This window comes from Macaca fascicularis, chromosome 13 (genome assembly GCF_037993035.2).
Source record: "Macaca fascicularis isolate 582-1 chromosome 13, T2T-MFA8v1.1".
NCBI classification, from domain to species: Eukaryota; Metazoa; Chordata; class Mammalia; order Primates; family Cercopithecidae; genus Macaca; species Macaca fascicularis.
In genome coordinates this window covers 110845082-110864588 of record NC_088387.1, presented here as the reverse complement: position 1 = coordinate 110864588, position 19507 = coordinate 110845082, and the positions used below count along the sequence as shown (strand labels likewise).

Below are 19507 nucleotides of genomic sequence, written 5' to 3'. Positions count from 1 at the left end.
CTGCACATAACTCACACAGAAAAGAGCTGAGGAGATGGGAGCAATTTAAAAAAATCTAGAGATACTAGATTCAATGGATACAAGAAGAGGGAATAAGCCCCATATCAATGGAAAGAATGAGTCACTGGTAGCCATATTTGGAAGACCCGTAACTCTTCTCTCCCCTTCCCCATCACCTTGTTCACGATAAACAAGAGACATTCAGTGCACTGAGACTACAGCAGTAGCACTGGGACCAGGGAAAGAAGATACCAGTCCAGGTTGCTACTGGCCCCCAAAAAGACAGAGAAACCACAATGTCTGAAGAAAACCTATCTGTACATTCTACCAAACAGTATGTCACACCTCTCCCAGAAACAAGCAATGCAAACACAAGTCGTCCACAGACAAACAGGGAAAAGATAAAACTAAGAATCAATATTTGAGAAAAATCAACATCATGAAATAGAGAAACAGCAATTTGAGAAACAAAAATAATACTCAAGGAAATGTTTAATAAGACAAACTGAAGACAGCTTTAAAAATGTAAAATCGACCAGGTGCAGTAGCTCGCATCTGGAATCCCAGCACTTTGAAAGGCCGGGGCAAATGGATCACCTGAGGTCAGGAGTTCGAGATCAGCCTGGCCAACATGGTGAAACCCCGTCTCTACTAAAAGCTAAAAAAATTAGCTGGGCGTGGTGGCAGGCACCTATAATCCCGGCAACTTGGGAGGCTGAGGCTGGAGAATTGCTTGAACCCGGGAGGCGGAGGCTGCAGTGAGCCAAGATTACACCATTGCACTCCGACCTGGGCAACAAGAACAAAACTCCATCTCAAAAGAAAACAAAAAATATGTAAAATCAATACCCTCAAAAGGGCAACAGATATCACATCAATTAAATATTAGGCTGATATGAGGACAAAAAAAAGCCCTGAAGTCTAAGAATTCACTATATGACTGATGATAGACGAACAGATTACAGTTAGAAAATTGAAAAAATGAATGGTCTCCGAACACACCGAAGGAGTAAGAGATGAAACACCGAGCAATGTCAGAAAAGCACCAACATCTACCTAAAAGCAGTTCTAGAGAGTATACAGACTAGAACAACAAAGGAATAGTAAACAAAAATTTCTAGAAATGAGTAAAGTTAAAAATCTAAGATCAAGAAAACCTCTAAATGAAACTGAGACTTTATACAGTTAGGGCTAAATTTTCAAAAATTCAAGAGAAAAGTTCTGTTTCCCAAAAATGCCATATATACAAAAACATAAAATCATACTGGCAACAAACCTCTCAGCCAACATACTGAATACAAAAGGCAACACAACTATATCTTCAGAGTTTTGAGGGAAAATAATTTTGATTCTAGAATATGGCAGACAAGAAAACAAAGGAGATGACAAAATGAAATTTTATAATTGACAGACCATTTTCAAAAAAATTATTCAAGAATATAGTTTGACAAAATGAATAATAGCTGGGCACAGCAGTGGCTCATGCCCATAAGTCCAGCACTTTGGGAGGCCAAGGCAGGCAGATCACCTGAGGTCAGGAGTTCGAGATCAGCCTAGCCAACATGGCAAAACCCCCATCTCCACTAAAATTACAAAAATGAGCCAGGCATGGTGGTGCAAGCCGTCATCCCAGCTAATCGGGAGGCTGAGGTGGGAGAACAGCTGGAACCCAGGAGGCAGAGGTTGCAGTGAGCCGAGATTGTGCCACCGCACTCCAGCCTGGGCAACAAAGTGAGACTCTGATTGGGGGAGGGGGGGAGAATAAATCCAAGTAAGAGGATTATGTGAGACATAATTTTAAAATGGAAGGCATCAGGATGAAGAGAAGGAAGAAATAGGAAAGCATGAGAAGGCTGGTTACCAAATTAAGAAAGTGTGTGTGTGTGTGTGTGTGTATCGGTGTATAGTGTGTTTAAATGATTAAAGGAAATATGAAAATAAATGATGAGACCACCTCATGTACATGGATTGGAAGAATCAATATTATCAAAATGGCAACTCTCCCCAAATTGATCATTATATTCAATGCAATCTCCACCTCAATCCCAGTGGGTCTTTTCCAAAAACCAACAAGCAGGTCCTAAAATGTATTTGGAAATGCAAATGACTCAGAAAAGCCAAAACAATCTGGAACTAGAACAAAGCAGGAGGACTTACATTTCCCAATTTCAAAACTTACTACAAAATTACAATAATCAAGACAATACTAGCCAGGCACAGTGGCTCACGCCGGTAACCCCAACACTTGAGGAGGCCTAAGAGGGAGGATGACTTGAGGCCAGGAATTCGAGACCAGCTTGGGCATCAAAATAACACTATGTCTCTACACAAATTTTAAAAATTAGCCAGGAATGGTGGTACACCTATAGTTCTAGCTACTTGGGAGGCTGAGGTGGGAGGATCACTTGAGCCCAGGATTTTGAGGTTTACAGTGAGTTACAACTGCACCACTGTAATCCAGTCTGTGCAACAAAGTGAGATATGAGTACTTGAGTCACCTTGTTAGCATAACATGAAGTCAGCCCTCATAAATGGGTTTAGTGCCCTTATAAAATAGGCCCAAAGGAGCTCATTCACCCCCTTCTACTATGTGAGGACACAGGGACAGGTGCCATATATGACAACGGGGATTCTCACCAGACAACAAATCTGCCAGCACCTTGATCTTGGACTTCCCAGCATCCAGAACTTTGGGAAATAAATTTCTGCTGTTTATAAGCTACCTGGTTTATGGTATTTTGTTACAGCAGCCCTAATGGACTATGATAGGACAGACTAACAGGGAAAAAACAAAAGTCAGAAAGGTAACATAGCAGAATATCTTCATGATCTCAAGGTAGGGACAAATTTTAATGAACACAAAAGGCCATTAACCATAAAAGTTTGATTAAACTTTTACTGCATTAAAATCATGAATTACTATTCATCAAAACAAACTATAAAAGGAGTCAGAAGTCAAGCCACACAGAGGGTAGCAGAGCTGAGGAAGGGAAGGACTATTCACGTGTGAGGATGGGTGCCATGGGATACCAAAGCCCAAGTGAGACAGAGTAGGGATGGGACTCTACCTCTGCCTTGACCTTCCTTCCAGCTGATGGCTGGAACTTGAGGAAACTAAGATAAGCAGAATCCCACCCTAAATCTTATCAAGTTGCCATACTCACTGAAGTGTGATCTTGAAGGAACTAAAATACACAGAGTCCCACCTTAAACCTTACTCAAGGTAGTTAATCCTATCGCCCATATGCGCATAAGACCAGAAGAATGGCTAATCTCTACCCCTTGTCTCCTTATAATACTAAACTCCCCACCCAGGGAGGAGCTTATTCACCATTTTGTTATCATGCCATGTGTGTACTACCATGATTTCTCACTGCACCTACACACCTTGTGCTCCACCCTGCATATGTAATGACATTCAAATATCTCATGCTTATTTATGTCATCATGGTTCTTAAAACAACAAAAAGACGTATCCAAAAAGAGTCAGCTGGAGAACTCTCGCTCCAGTGCTGTCTCCCTGGTGCTCCAGCATCAGCTATGAATAAAGCCTTGTCTGGGACACTTTCTTGCCTCATTTCATTTTCTAGTGCCTGGCAGCCTAGGAACCTGTGGTTGGTAACAAAAACAGGGTCCAAAGGACATCCAGGCAAACGGGCAGCCTCGTGGGGGTATTACAGCTAAAAAGGATGATAAGTCAAGGGAAGATTGAGGAAATGTTCAAAACTGTAAGAAAATAAATGTGATGTGGTTTGAAACTGGATCCTCCTGCTATAAAAGACATTACTGGGAAACTGGTGAAAACCTGATTGGGATCTGAGTATTAATGTAATGTATCAATGTTAATTTCCTCATTTTGAAGCAGCATTTTTGGTCGAAATGTAAGCGCAAGGGAAATATCCGTATTTTGAAACCTATTTAAACTTTCCAATCAAGGAGCTTCTTCCACCTAACTTTCAATTAGAAATGATTAACCTGTAACAATCAAAAGAAGAATTTTTAAATTTTCTGAAAATGCCTTCTCCAAGTGATAAATATATGCTTGAGGTCAACATTAACAGTCATAAATAATGTATGTACTCCTGATATGACAGCATGAAAATGGCACTTTAACTCTGCAGTCTTTCTCCCAAAAACCCATAACCCTAGTCTAATTAGTAAGAAAAACATCAAATTCCTACAGAGGAGCATCCACATCCTACAGTATAATTCATGTACTCCTCAAAACTGTCAACATCATCAAAAACAAGGAAAGTATGAGAAACTGTCACAGTCAAGAAGAGCCTAGGAAGACACGATAACTACAGGTAATGTGGTATTCTGGATGGGATCCTGAAACAGACAAAGAACATTAGGTAAAAATTTTAAAAATCTAAATAAAGACTTTAGTTTAATGTATCAATACTGGTTCATTCATACATTTGTAATAACAGGGAAAACTGTATTGGGGATAGACAGGAACTCTATACTGTCTGCTCAATTTTTCTACAAACCTAAAACTTTAAGAAACAATCATGTTAGTGGATAATAATAGTACGTGGCAATACCTAGCTGTGTGAAAGGACATTTTCAAAGATGAATATGTAAAATATTTTTACACACCAGCATTAACAGATGAGTATTTGTACTTAATTTTGATGATAGGAAACACTAATTGTGGACTCCAGTTGAGCAAACATCCAGAAAAGAATTTCACTCTTGTCATTAGTAGACCTGTATTTTTAAAACTGTATTATTATCTCTTAAATTTCATCAATAAAAACAGTGTAGAAATTTGTTTTCTCATTATATACTTACACAGTATCTTCAACTTTGCCTCTTAGGTTGCAAAGCCTAAATATTTACCATCTGGCCCTTTACCAAAAAATGTTTGCAATTCCTGGCATAACTGAAATGAGATTGGCCATGGTTGGTAATTGTTGAAATTGGGCGAACTGTACATGGGGATTCAATATACTTTTTTTTTCTACTTTGGGATAAATTTATCGTAATACATTTTTAAAATGGAAAAATGTATCATTAGGCTGGGTGCAGTGGCTCATGTCTATAATCCCAGTGCTTTGGTAAGCAGAGATGGGAGGAATGCTTGAGGCCAGGAGTTCGAGATCAGCCTAGGCAACATAGTGAGACCCCGGTCTTTACCAAAAATGAGCCAGGGCACGGTGGTACATGCTTGCAGTACCAGCTACTTGGGAAACTGAGTTGAGAGGATTGTTTGTGCCTAGGAATTTGAGGGTTCAGTGAGCCATGACCTTGCCACTGTACTAAATACAGCCTGGGCAACAGAGTGAGACCCTGCCTCTGGAAAAAAAAAAAAAAATTTTTTTTTCTTGAAAGTTTTGCAAGTAAGTTCATTCAAGCCTTATGAAATGAATAGTTTATATTTTATATAAACCATACCAAAGCACAGAAAAAAGTAGTATGCTCTCCTAGTATGTCTATCACAATAGTCTTACTGTAATAAGAAAAGCAAGAGCCCATGTTTAAATAATTAAATTAAATTAAAGATCAAATCTCATTATGCACACAGATGCAAAACTACTTAACCAATTAGTAAATCAAATTCAGTATCCCACTTTAAAAAATCACATTATTGCAAATAGCATTTACTTTAAATTTTACACTTTGAAATCTTTTTCAATGCACTATAAAAGATTAGCATATTTCATGTGCTTACTAATTTATATTCCATATACATTAGCAATGAAATTCATATTCCTTATACATTGCTTAATGTATAAAAATATAATTATTATAAATTATATATTATATATAAAATTATATTATGAATTTATAAAAATATAAATTATATTTTAGGCTTAATGTATAACGAATATAAATTATTAATAAGCATATGAAAGATGCTGAATCTCGTAAGTAATCAAGGAAGCACAACTTAACACAGTTAACACCTTATTTCTCAAGCATGTAACTAGTAAAAATTTAAAAGTTAACAATATCAAGTATTTGCTACAACTGTGGTGAAAGAGAACATCTATTTTACAAAGATAACGTAAACTTGTAAAGAAAAATTTTTTAACAAGGCAATCTGGTGCTACCAATCAAAATGTCAAATGTGCATACCATCTGACCTAGCAATCTCAATGCTAGGAATCTATTCTAAAGAAAAACTCACACATGTATAAAAGACAGACCTACAAGCACAGTTAATTACACATCAAGAGCACAAATGTTTAAGATAGGTCTGGAGCACCTACATCACATTGCAAGCAAGCTATTAAAGACTATTAAGGCTTCATTAAAGGTTTCATAAACCAACCTCATTCTGATCCCACTGGTCAAAGGTACCACAATTTCAGCATCAATAAGATATTCAAAGGACTGAAACATATCAAACAGGTTTTAAGTCCATGAGTTCAAACTGATTCTCCCCCAAAACTGGTCACCCTTATTTTGAAAACTGGTAAATACAATAAAAGAATAAAGTATTTACCCTGTCCTTCCAGTATGAACTGCACCCTGAGTAACTAACAAGTAAACAGAGACATATTTTTCTTCACAGAAGTATTCCAGTCACTATAACCAAGGAGGAACGACTGACTTGAAGTATCATTTTACAAACCTTAATAAATGATATATCAAGACACTGAGCACAAATACTTGATAACACACCACCAGATAACCAGACATTAGTCTTCTAATAGGTGGCCTATGAACCTGGTCTATGAAGTAGTCCTGCACCATTATCGCCTTCCAAAGTGAAACCTCAATCTGATCAAGCCTCTATATCTAACAACCAATTTACAAAAATACAAGTGAGAGAGAAACATGTTAAACTACACCACAAGAAGAGATCAGCAAAACCCAGGTTTCTTCAACCTGGGGACAAAAGTAAATGAAAGAAGAGGGTTGAGAGATTTAAAAGATATACCTGAACTTAAATTTTTTTTAAATGCCAAAACTAAACTAAGGTGTTTAGGGGTACACATCTGGGTGATAAAACTACAAAGGAAGGCAAGAAAGCATTTGCCATAAAAATAAGAACCCTAGAAAAACACAGCAAACTGGATATATAAATGGCTTTAAAAAGACAAAGTCCTCTCTACCCGCAAAAGAATAAAAGTTTTTAAAATATGTCAATATTTATCTATTGAATTCAGAAATCATCCTAAGAATATATTTCCAAGAAATACAGATAGGTCCGAGATTTGACCTATTACTGTGGCTAATTTATATTAACAAAAATGAAAAGAGCTATTTCTAACAAAAGTATAGTCACTATGGGGGCATTAATACAATTAAATATTGAATAGTCATTTAAAAATAAGAGCTGAGATTTGGAAACCCTAAATAATCCAATGAAATTAATTATAGGCATATCCGATGACTCATTAATTTCACTGCAATGTAGATCCCTAAAAGAAATGTGTGAACATATGTACCAAAATCCTTATGAAAGAATACTCAAAACAGCACTATTCATTATAGTCAAAAAGGAGAAACAACACAAATGTCCATTAAGTGATGAATGAACAAAGTGTGGTACAACCATGTAACAGAGTATTATTTAACCATAATAAGAAATTAAGTGTTGATACATGCTGCAACGTGAATGAAGGAATGTTAAAACATTAGGCTAGGTGAAAGATGTCACAAAAGACATACATACATGTTGTGTGACCTGATTTATAGGAAGCTTTCAGAATAGGTAAATCCATAAAGACATAAAATAGACTAGTAGTTGACAGGGGCAGGGGAGCGGGGGAATTGGGGAATAAATGCTAATTGGTCCAGGGCTTCTTTGGAGCATAAGAAAAATGTCCTAAAATGAGGTAGTAGTGATGGTTGTACAACTCTGTGAAAATAATCAAAATCATTGAATAAAACAATAAATAAGTCAGTCACTTTCACAAGTTTTCCTAAAAAGTAAAACATTTTATACACATAAATATAATGGTGCATGGAATGTTGTTCTTTACCAAGAGAGATAAGCATATAAAGGCCACAATTATAATCGGATTTACTTCTTCAATTGTACTGTGTTTCACTATTGGTTTGCTTCCTCAGATCCAGTATCCCAATTACCTCAATAATCAGCAGATTTTCTTCTATCTCAATTAATTCTTTATAAAGGTCCACACAGCAGATTTAAAGATCAAAGAGTATCAATTTATGAAATAACTAGAAATGGCAATCTGGTACTATGAAAGCGATTTAAAGCTAAAAGTGAAACAAATACTTTATTGCAATACTTCTTTAATCAGATAAATTATCATGGTATACAGGCCAGGCACAGTGGCTCATGCCTGTAATCCCAGCACTTTGGGAAGTCAAGGCAGGTGGATTACCTAGGGTGAGGAGTTCAAGACCAGCCTGGCAAACATGGTGAGACCCCGTCTCTCTACTAAAAATACAAAAATTAGCCAGGCGTGGTAGTGAGGACCTGTCATCCCAGCTACTCGGGAGGCTGAGGCAGGAGAATCGCTTGAATCCAGGAAGCGGAGGTTGCAATAAGCAGAGATCATGCCAATGCACTCCAGCCTGGGTGACAGAGGGAGACTCCATCTCAAGGGAAAAAAAAAAAATCATGGTATAGAATTTACCATAAAAGTTTTAGTTTTGCTGTACATATCAGAATTTCTATTCACTGCCTACAATTTTAAAAAACAGCGGGGGAGGGAGCAGCAGTGAGGATCAACCTTATGAAAAAGCAACAGTAATGAGTTTCTAAATAACATGGTCAAAAGTGGGGTTTTTTTGGGGGGGAGGGGTGGGGATCTGAACTGCCTTCCACAAGCAAGGTATCAAACTCCCAGATCATTTAAGCATTCTGAACAAGAACTGGTATATACCTAATCTTACTCATGATACTTGTTCAAAAATGCTTGTAGATTTAGTTACTAGCATAAAAAAATTTTTTAGAGAAGTAAAGCTAGAGAGAAATATAATAGTAAAGAAGGCAAAGGCCAGGTGCGGAGGCTCACGTCTGTAATCCCAGCACTTTGGGAGGCTAAGGCAGGCAGATCACTTGAGGTCTGCAGTTCGAGACCAGTCTGGCCAACATGGCGAAACCCCATGTCTACTAAAAATGCAAAAATTAGCCGGGCATAGTGGCAGATGCCTGTAGTCTCAGCTATTCGAGAGACTGAGGCAGGAGAACCGCTTGAACCTGGGAAGCAGAGGATGCAGTGAACAGAGATTGCAACACTGCACTCCAGCCTGGGCAACAGAGTAAGACTTCATCTCAAAAAAAAAAAAAAAAAAAAAAGAATGAAAGCAAAGCAGAAACATAAATTCCTTAACCCACAGTCAAATAAAAGGCAAAATTAGGAGCCATAATATTATAATATTGTAGAATTTTCTAAATGTTTATTGTAGGAAGTTTTTTTTTTGTTTCGTTTTTCTTTTCAAGATAGGCTGATAAATGTAACATAAACTTTTTTTTTGAGACGGAGTCTAGCTCTGTCACCCAGGCTGGAGCGCAGTGGCACAATCTCGGCTCACTGCAACCTCCGCCTCCCGGGTTCAAGCGATTCTCCTGCCTCAGCCTCCCAAGTAGCTGGAATTACAGGTGCGTGCCACCATGCCTGGCTAATTTTTTGTATTTTTAGTAGAGACAGGGATTCATTGTGTTAGCCATGATGGTCTCAATCTCCTGACCTCGTGATCCGCCTGCCTCGGCCTCCCAAAGTGCTGGGATTACAAGTGTGAGCCACTGCGCCTGGCCATAAAAACTTTTTTTAAAAAATTATTATACTTTAAGTTCTAGGGTACATGTGTACAATGTGTAGGTTTGTTACATACGTATACATGTGCCATGTTGGAATATTAATATGTATATATCCTTCCAGATGATTCCATGAATTTACTACGTTCCCACTATGTAAATCACAAGAATAAGTGGGTATGAAATAATGGCATACTGGTATTCAAGCCAATTCTTTATAAAAGAATTAAGAAGAAATAGTTGTAAGTAATACTTGCTTCCATACAACAATTTAAGTAAGTATTACATGTCATATCTATGTGGACATACTGTTTTGGAACATTAAACAAATGTTCTGAATCAAATCTCCCAAAAATAACTGCACTGTTACTATGTAAATGAAGTATAAGACTTGGTACACAAAAATCAACTCATGAATAATAAAGTACTCATTAAAAAAAGGAAATAAACTTATAAAAGTTAGTATGCTTACCTGAACCACCCAGGGGCTATTGGCAAAGGCCATAATATCTCTTTCTTCCCAAAAAAAGGCAGAATCTGATCTTTTTATCATTTCAAACTTACTAAGAAGCTTCATAGCATAAACCTTCTGTGATGCCTTATGACGAACCTGTTTTTTTAAAACACAAAAATTAATACTTCAATGTTGTAAGAGAAAGGTAAATAGATGATACTATAATGCTATTATTAAAGCCTTCAGTTACAAAAAAATGGTCCTTAGCTAATAAAAAGGAAAAGTAAAACATTTTTAATGAAAGAAACAAAGGAGAACATTTCTAACAACCTAAGTATTTCATGAAATATGTAATACTTTTAAACACTAAATTCAATATACAGCTCTCTCATTTCAACTAAATGAAGGTAAATTCATGAAGCTTCATTCTCTCATATTAGTTAAGCTAACCAATTTTAAGAATGAGATATTGTTAAATAAGAAACTTAAAAGATATATCTACTGAAAAAAACATTTATGTAAGTAGTCTGAAACATCAATGTACACATATCCCTCACTATCTGCCCGTAAGAACTTAATAAATTTAGGTATCAAGGGATACTTATGATTTTGTTAAGTCACTCTTATTTCTCTTTAGGTGCCCTAATTAAAGGTTTTCTTTTGTTTTGTTTGTTTTAAGGAAAAAAAATACTACCAACGATGAGGTCCTTTGACCAATTCCTATGTTTCCAATTAGACTGCAAATTCCATAAATGCAAGAAGACTGTCTAGTTTTGACCACCCTTTTAATTCCAAGAACATAGCAAACTGTCCACCAGGGAGCCAATAAATATTGAATGAATGATTATAACAGTTAACATTTATTGGATAAGTAACAACTGCTAACACTAATGCTTGGGTGTCTAACAGGATGCTTAAAACTGAAACTCCTAATCTTCACCCCTGAATTTATTCCTCTCACAGTTATTCCCCATTTCAGTAAATGGCAGCTTCATCCTTCTAGTTGCTCTCGCTAAAAAATCCTTTGGCACCTCTTTTTCTCTCAAACAGCTTATCAAATTTATCAGTAAATCCTGTCAGTTCTACCTCCGAGTAGTTTCAGAATCCAACCATTTCTAACTACCTCCACTGATACCACCCTGGTTCAACATCTTTTATTTCAATTACCAACTTGTTTCCCTCTCTCTTATCCACAGCCTAGTCTCCATTCTGGAACACAAACCATTTCCTGTCCCTCCTCTGCTTAAAATCTCCTAACAGCTTCCCATATCATCTCTGCATGTTCCCTCTGCCTGAAATCCTCCTGTAGCTGGTTCAATCCTTCACTTCCTTAAATCCCTGTTCAAATCCTGCCTTCTCAATGAGGTCTACTCTATCAATCTACTTAAACTTTCAGCTCACTATCCCCTTCTACTGCCAGCATATTCCATATTTGCTCATCATCCTCTTCTGCTGCCAGCATATTCCATATTCCATTCTCTGTGTCATGTTTTTGCTACATCGCACTTATTACCATCTTACATCCCATTTTTAATTTATTTATCAGCTACTTCTCAGCACCGGAATATAAACCCAATGAAGGCAAGGGTTTCTGTGTTTGGTTCAATGTTTAATCCCCATTGTCTAGTATAATGTCTGGCACATAATAACCTTTCAATAAATATCTGCTGAAAGAACAGATTTACTAAGTACTCGGCATGTGCCAGGCACTGTGTGTTCTGATACATATATTATTTTACTTAATCTTCATTCCCAGTGAGGATATTATTTCCCCATACTGCAAATGGGAAATGTGAGGCATAGAGACATTAAACTGCCCAAGGGCTATATAGATAGTAAGTAGAATTAACTCAAGATGGATTAAAGACTTAAATGTAAGACCTAAAACCATAAAAACCCTAGAAGAAAACCCAGGCAATACCATTCAGGACACAGGCATGGGCAAAGACTTTATGACTAAAACACCAAAAGGAATGGCAACAAAAGCCAAAATTGACAAATGGGATCTAATTAAACTAAACAGCTTCTGCACAACAAAAGAAACTATCATCATAGTGAACAGGCAACCTACAGAATGGGAGAACATTTTTGCAATCTATCCAGCTGACAAAGGGCTAATATCCAGAATCTACAAGGAACTTAAACAAATTTACAAGAAAAAAACAATTCAATCAAATGTGGGCGAAGGATATGAACAGACACTTCTCCAAAGAAGACATTTATGCAGCCAATAAACATGAAAAAAGCTCATCACCTCTGGTCATTAGAGAAATGCAAATCAAAACCACAATGAGATACCACCTCACACCAGTTAGAAAGGCATCATTAAAAAGTCAGGAAACAATAGATGCTGGAGAGGATGTGGAGAAATAGAACACTTTTACACTGTTGGTGGGAGTGTAAATTAAACCACTGTGGAAGACAGTGTGGCAATTCCTCAAGGATCTAGAACCAGAGGCCAGGCGCGGTGGCTCACGCCTGTAATCCCAGCACTTTGGGAGGCTGAGGCGGGCAGATCACCCGAAGTCAGGCATTCGAGACCAGCCTGGCCAACATGGTGAAACCACATTTCTACTAAAAATACAAAAATTAGCTGGGCACGGTGGTGCACGCCTGTAATCCCAGGTCCTTGGGAGACTGAGGCAGGAGAATCGCTTGAACCCGGGAGGCTGAGGCTGTAGAGTGAGCCGAGATTGCACCACTGCACTCCAGACTGGGTGGGAAAAAAAAAAAAAAAAAAAGATCTAGAACCAGAAATAACATTTGACCCAGTAATCCCATTACTTGGTATATACCCAAAGGATTATAAACCATTCTACTATAAAGACACATGCACACGTATGTTTATTGCAGCACTGTTCATAATAGCAAAGACTTGGAACCAACCCAAATGCCCATCAATGATAGACTGGATAAACAAAATGTGGCACATATAGACCATGGAATACTATGCAGCCATAAAAAAGGATGAATTCATGTCCTTTGCAGGGACATGGATGAAGCTGGAAACCATCATTCTCAGCAAATTAACACAGGAACAGAAAAACAAACACCACAGGTTCTCACTCATAAGTGGGAGTTGAACAGTGAGAACACATGGACACAGGGAGGGGAACATCACACACCAGTGCCTGTCAGGGGGTGAGGGGCTAGAGGAGGGATAGCATTAGGAGAAATGTAGATGATGGGTTGATGGGTGCAGCAAACCACCATGGCACATGTATACCTATGTAACAAACCTGCACGTTCTGCACATGTATTCCAGAACTTAAAGTATTATAACAATAATAATAATAAAAGATTTAAAGGTAATCTGCAGGTAGAATCTATATTATTTCTACACATGTTATGCACACAATTAGGATGATTTTCCCAAACAGGGCTAGATTACATCTGCCAACCCAGTATTCCATCCAGTTGGTGTTCCTTTTTATTCAGAGTACGCCAGTTTTTGTACAACAAATTATGTGGTTACCCTATTCAGGGATGGAAGAAGATAAGAAATCAAGCTCCTAACCATTGTCTACAGGGTCCTAAATGATCTAGCCTATGTCCACCTTCCCAGCTTAAATCTTGTCATTTTCTTCCCCTTGTTCATACTTTAGACACACTTATCTTCTCTCAGTTCCTCTAATACAACAAAACTTTCCTCAGGATCTTTATGGGTACTGGAAAGGTATTTAAAAACCCAACATAGTACCTAATTCAACTACTCCCATAAGGACACTACCTCCTTATCCATTCAGTTTAAATATAAAACTCCTCAAAGAGATCTTCTCTGACCACCCTAACTAAACTAGGAACTCACTGTTCTCAACCATAGAACCCTGTTTGTTTTCTTCCTGGTAGATACCATAATTTGTAATTTTTGATGTTGTTTCTTTGTATTTATTGCCTGTCTCCCATAGTGGAATGTAAATTCAACAAGGATGGGGATTATGCACATCTATTTTGTTCTCCCTTATACTCCTAGTGCCAAGTACAATGCCAGCAATGGCAATAAAACAGGCACTCACTAAATATTTAATGACTGAATTAATATCTGCAAAAATTTATTTTACAAGTGGCCACACCATTAATTTCCAGTTTTAAAAATGATTCAGGGCCGGGCGCGGTGGCTCACACCTGTAATCCCAACACTCTGGGAGGCCAAGGCAGGCAGATCACAAGGTCAGGAGATCGAGACCATCCTGGCTAACACACTGAAATCCCGTCTCTACTAAAAATACAAAAAAAAATATAGCCGGGCGTGGTGGCAGGCGCCTGTAGTGCCAGCTACTCAGGAGGCTGAGGCAGGAGAATGGCGTGAACCCGGGAGGCGGAGCTTGTAGTGAGCCCAGATCGCACCACCGCACTCCAGCCTGGGCGACAGAGTGAGACTCAGTCTCAAAAAAAAAAAAAAAAAAATTCAGCAGGTAATATTTCTAGTTATCTTTTGTCAAATAGTATCCACATGTACAGTTAATACTTACATTGATGAAAATAAGGTAAACCAAAGATATGGTAATGTCTTCCCCAGAGGAGACAGGGAAGAACCATGACACTTATTAGATACTCTATAAAGTGCAATAAAATTTTAGAAAATCATTAAAATGCTATGCCTCTTTAATAGAGAAAGTTTTGTTCCCCCTCCAATAAAAGCCAGGTACAAAATTTTATTTGGGGAGTGGGTTTGAACAAATCACTAACGGAAAATACAAGTAAGTCTCAGGATGACACAATAAATTTATATACTCAGAATCATGCACTTCTGGCTATGACGAAGTAATTGGTACCAGCTAGCCCTCCCATTGTAAACAACCATCAAAAATGACAAAACACACGAGGCAACTGTATTCAGGTTTCGTAAAATAAACACAAGACTGTAATTCCAGAGAAGAGAAACTCACCAAGTCAACACATAATTGCCCAGAAACTCTGATAAAAGTCAATATTGCAACCAGTGTACAGCATGTAATTGTATGTTTCTGCTGAGTTGAGGAGGCAGAGATCAGAGTTTAAGACAAATGAAGCAGTTAAATTATTCTGGGCAGGAAACTGGAAAGTAAGGAGAGGAGATCCCTAGAAGTCACATGCGTGTACTTGGCTAAAGGCTGGGCTACCCAGAGAGAAAGCAGTCCAGGTTTACTAGAGACCAACTGCTTTGGGGTTATGGTAAAACACAAACACTAGAGGTTAAGTGGCATTGGAAGAACACAGGATTTCCAGACAAGCAAAAGTAGAGAAGGGCAGGTGTGGTGGCTCACGCCTGTAATCCCAACACTTTGGGAAGCTGAGGCAGGAGAAGTGCTTGAGCCCAAGAGTTTGAGACAGCCTGGGCAACATAGTGAGACTCTGTCTCTTTAAAAAAAAAAAAAAAGAAAAGAAAAAAGAGAGAGAGAAACCTTGTTAATTTGTTAATTTCTTGGACATTCAGCTGACACATCTTATGAAAAAGAACCAGGCTCTAAAGTAAGACCTACTCTAGTACTAACCTAACAAAACCTAATATTAAAACCTAAAAGATCCAAAGGGAAACACAGTTTGGAGGTTGCATCCTACAAATTTAAAAGAACTTGGGGGCCGGGTGCAGTGGCTCACGCCTGTAATCCCTGCAATTTGGGAGGCCGAGGAGGGTGGATCACAAGGTCAGGAGATTGAGACCATCCTGGCTAACAGTGTGAAACCCCATCTCTACTAAAAATACAAAAAATTAGCTGGGCATGGAGGCAGGCGCCTGTAGTCCCAGCTACTTGGGAGGCTAAGGAAGGAGAATGGCATGAACCCAGGAGGCGGAGCTTGCAGTGAGCTGAGATCGTGCCACTGCACTCCAGCCTGGGCGACAGAGCGAGACTCCATCTCAAAAAAAAAAAAAAAAAAAAAAAACTTGGGAAATATCTTGATCTTTCCAAAAGTGCAAAACTAAGCCTGCAAGAGTTAAGGATGAACAGCAAGTAACTGGACAGCCTATCAGAATGAAAATCAATAGCATTCAAAGAAAAATAACAAAACCCCACAGTCTCCACCATACATCCACAAGGTACAGTATATAATTTTAAAATTACTAGATAGGCAAAAAGGAAAATGCAACTTATCATCAAGAAAAAAGCAGTCAATAGAAAATGGCCCCAAAAGATGTTAGATTCAACTGACAAATACTTAAAAATAGCTCTTATAAATATGTTCAAAGAACTAAGGGAAAATATATTAACGAAATAAAATATAGTCTTAATGAGTGAATAGAAGTAAATATCAACAGAAAAATGGAAACTAGGCCGGTGCAGTGGCTCACACCTATAATCCCAGCACTTTGGAAGGCTAAGACGGGCGGATCACTTGAGGTTAGGAGTTCGAGACCAGCCTGGCCAACATGATAAAACCCCGTCTCTACTAAAAATACAAAAATTAGCCGGGCATGGCGGTGTGCGCCTGTAATCTCAGCTACTCGGGAGGCTGAGGCAGGGGAATTGCTTAAACCTGGGAGACAGAGGTTGCAGTGAGCTGAGATGGTGTCACTGCACTCCATCATGCACTCCAGCCTGGATGACAGTACACGATTCTGTCTCCAATATGGAAGTCAGTGAACTTGGACACAAATCAATCTGAAAAATAATGACAAAATGAATAAATGAAAATGAAGAGACTTGGGATTCCAATACCATTTTAAACAGTCTAAAATATGTGTAATTATAAATGGATTAAATACTCCAATTAATAAACATAAATTATAAAAACTGATTAAAAAGCAGTAATAGTTCACATACTTATATATGATTATATATTGATATGGTTTGGATTTGTGTCCCCACCCAAATCTCAGGTCAAATTGTAATCCCCAGTGTTGGAGGAAGGGCCTAGTGGGAGGTGACTGGATCATGTGGAGGGACTTCCCCCTTGTTGTTCTCCTGATAGTGAGTTCTCATGAGATCTGGTTGTTAAAAGTGTGTGGCATTCTCCCTCTTTGTTCTCTTCTTCTCTGGCCACGTAAGACGTGCTTGCTTCCCTTTCACCTTCTGCCAGGATTGTAATTTCCTGAGGTCCCCCCAGCCATGCTTCCTGTACAGCCTGCAGAATTGTAAGTCAATTAAACCTCTTTTATGAATTATCCAGTCTCTCAGGTAGTTCTTTACAGCAATGTGAGAACGGACTCACATATATACCTAATATACATAATAGATATAAATATATACCTAAGTCATATAGTTTATGAGGCCAGATGAGTTGAAAACAAATGAATGCAGAAAGATATACCATGCAAACTGCAAGGGTAAGAAAGGTGGTACATAAATAATAAAGCAGACTTCAAGGCAAAGAGTATTATAAAAGATAAAGAAGTCAATTCAGATAAAAGAGGTATTTAATTATGGAGGCATAACCATTCTAATTACGTATGCATCTTCAATAAATGAGCCTGAAAATTAATAACATAAAAACTAACACAACTAAGAAAGAAACAGACAAACCCAAACTTCAGTTGGAAATGTTAATACCCATGGTCTTAGTTTAGGTTGTTCGGAGGCGGAATTATACCCCAACCAAAATTTTTAATGCAGGGATAGTAGGCTAGGGCCTCTCAGTATTTGATAGAACAAGTAAATAAAACATCAGTATGGATATAAAGAAAAGAGAGCCCAAAATGAAAACTGCCTAAACAAATTATAATTACAAAGATTATATTAAAAGATTACATCACTTCTCGTTTTAAAATATTTTCCAATTTGGGAGGTTAGCCTAGGCAGTTACAGCGGTGGAGGAGCAGGGGCTGGTACGCGCTGGGCGGCGAGAGCCTCATGGCGGAGGAAGAGAGCGACCAAAAGGCCGAAAGCCTCAGAGAAGAGCTCATGGCCACTGTGGAGTCCCTGCTGGGCCCTGTGGGGCTTACAGGTGCAGGCGACAGCAGAGGTGGTGCTGGCAGCGGCAGCTGCGGTGGCTGCATGATTAGCAGTTTGGGTTATTGCTGACGCTTCTGTCAGGTGGTTGAAGATGATGCTGGAAGATGGCAGGTCCCTTTGCCACAGCTTCAGGTTCTTCAGACTGTACTTTGTTGTTTTACAACATTCCCAGATGAATGTGAGCACATACAATACGTTTTGAGTAGCCTTGCTGTGAGTTTCTTCAAGTTGCTGCTATTCTTTGGACGAGGTGAGTTTTATGAAGAGCCCTTAAAGGATATTCTTGGGTCATTCCAGGAATACCAGAATCACCTCCGCAGATATGGAAATGTGAATCTGGAACTGGTGACTCGAATCATTAGAGATGGTGGCCCATGGGAAGATCCAGTGTTCCAAGCTGTCCTTAAAGCTCAGCCAGCACCTCAGGAGACAGGCACTTCAGGAGATTCGAAATCAAACCAACATTTGTAATAAGCAAATACACTTTCATTTACTGACTAGAGCAGTAATAGTGATTTTTCTTCATTTTATAACACTGAATAATGGAGTGATGTATTTTCAAGTGAAAAGTGTTTGTTTTTCTAACCTGGCCCACAGTGGTCTCTGACACCAGGTTTGGCACATTTATTTATGGTAATAGAAATTCTGAGTGGTAATACATCTATTAGATATTATTTATTTACAGAGAGTGTATTTTTGTCACTTCAGTAATATTTTTAAAATCTGTTTAAGTAGGCACTTTTTTTTTTTTTAAAGAAACAAAAACGCTGCTTTTCATGAAAGCACATGGAATCTCCCTTCCCTTACACAGGAAACTCCAGGAGGGCTGGAACTGTGAATTTTTGTCACACTACTGCATAGCTAGCCCAGTGCTTGGTACAGAATAGGCGCTTAATATAAGTATTTGTTGGTTGAATGAATGACCACATGGTGAATGCATGAGTGAATAAGTGACTAACTGAATAAATAAATTTGAATTTCAAATACTCTAGAGCAGTATTTCCCAAACTTCATGCATTAGAAGTTTTGTCTCATACCCTTACTACCTGCATATTTCTTTGATATCACCTCCTGTCCAATCTGATTTAACAGTGGTCCTTTGTAAGCCAAAATTTCCTTTCAAGGCAGGAGGCTTTGTCAACTGCTCTTAATTCTTTTTTAAAATGTTCCCCATATTATTCCTGAACCCCAGAACATTTTGGATCACCAAAACTGTACAATGTAAGCTCAGCAATAGTGAATAAGCACAAAAGTGTAGAAAACATTTAAAAGTGTGGAGAGAGCCTATGGAGTTCAGTTATGAGACAGCCAAGAGGAAAAAAACAAGACCTCCCAACCCTGGAACCAGTTAGACCTTGGTTTGATGAGAAAGACACTTCATACCACAGATTTTGTTGAGCAGGTTATTTCTGTTAGTCCCAGGCTGAGGGGTTAGGGTGGGTTGTGAATGCAGTTGAGTGGAGGAGGAGCTGTGAAGGGATGGGAGGTGGGACA

The 19507-nt window shown here is 38.4% G+C and overlaps 1 protein-coding gene across 1 annotated transcript in view; it reads right to left on the bottom strand.

Moving 5' to 3' along the window:
* The window catches only part of ROCK2 (Rho associated coiled-coil containing protein kinase 2), a 159295-nt gene that overhangs the window by 56648 nt on the left and 83140 nt on the right, over positions 1-19507 (bottom strand). Inside the window, exon 4 of the mRNA XM_005576550.5 lies at positions 10161-10298. Coding sequence (XP_005576607.1) covers positions 10161-10298 — 138 coding nt within the window. The remainder of the gene's footprint in view (positions 1-10160; positions 10299-19507) is intronic.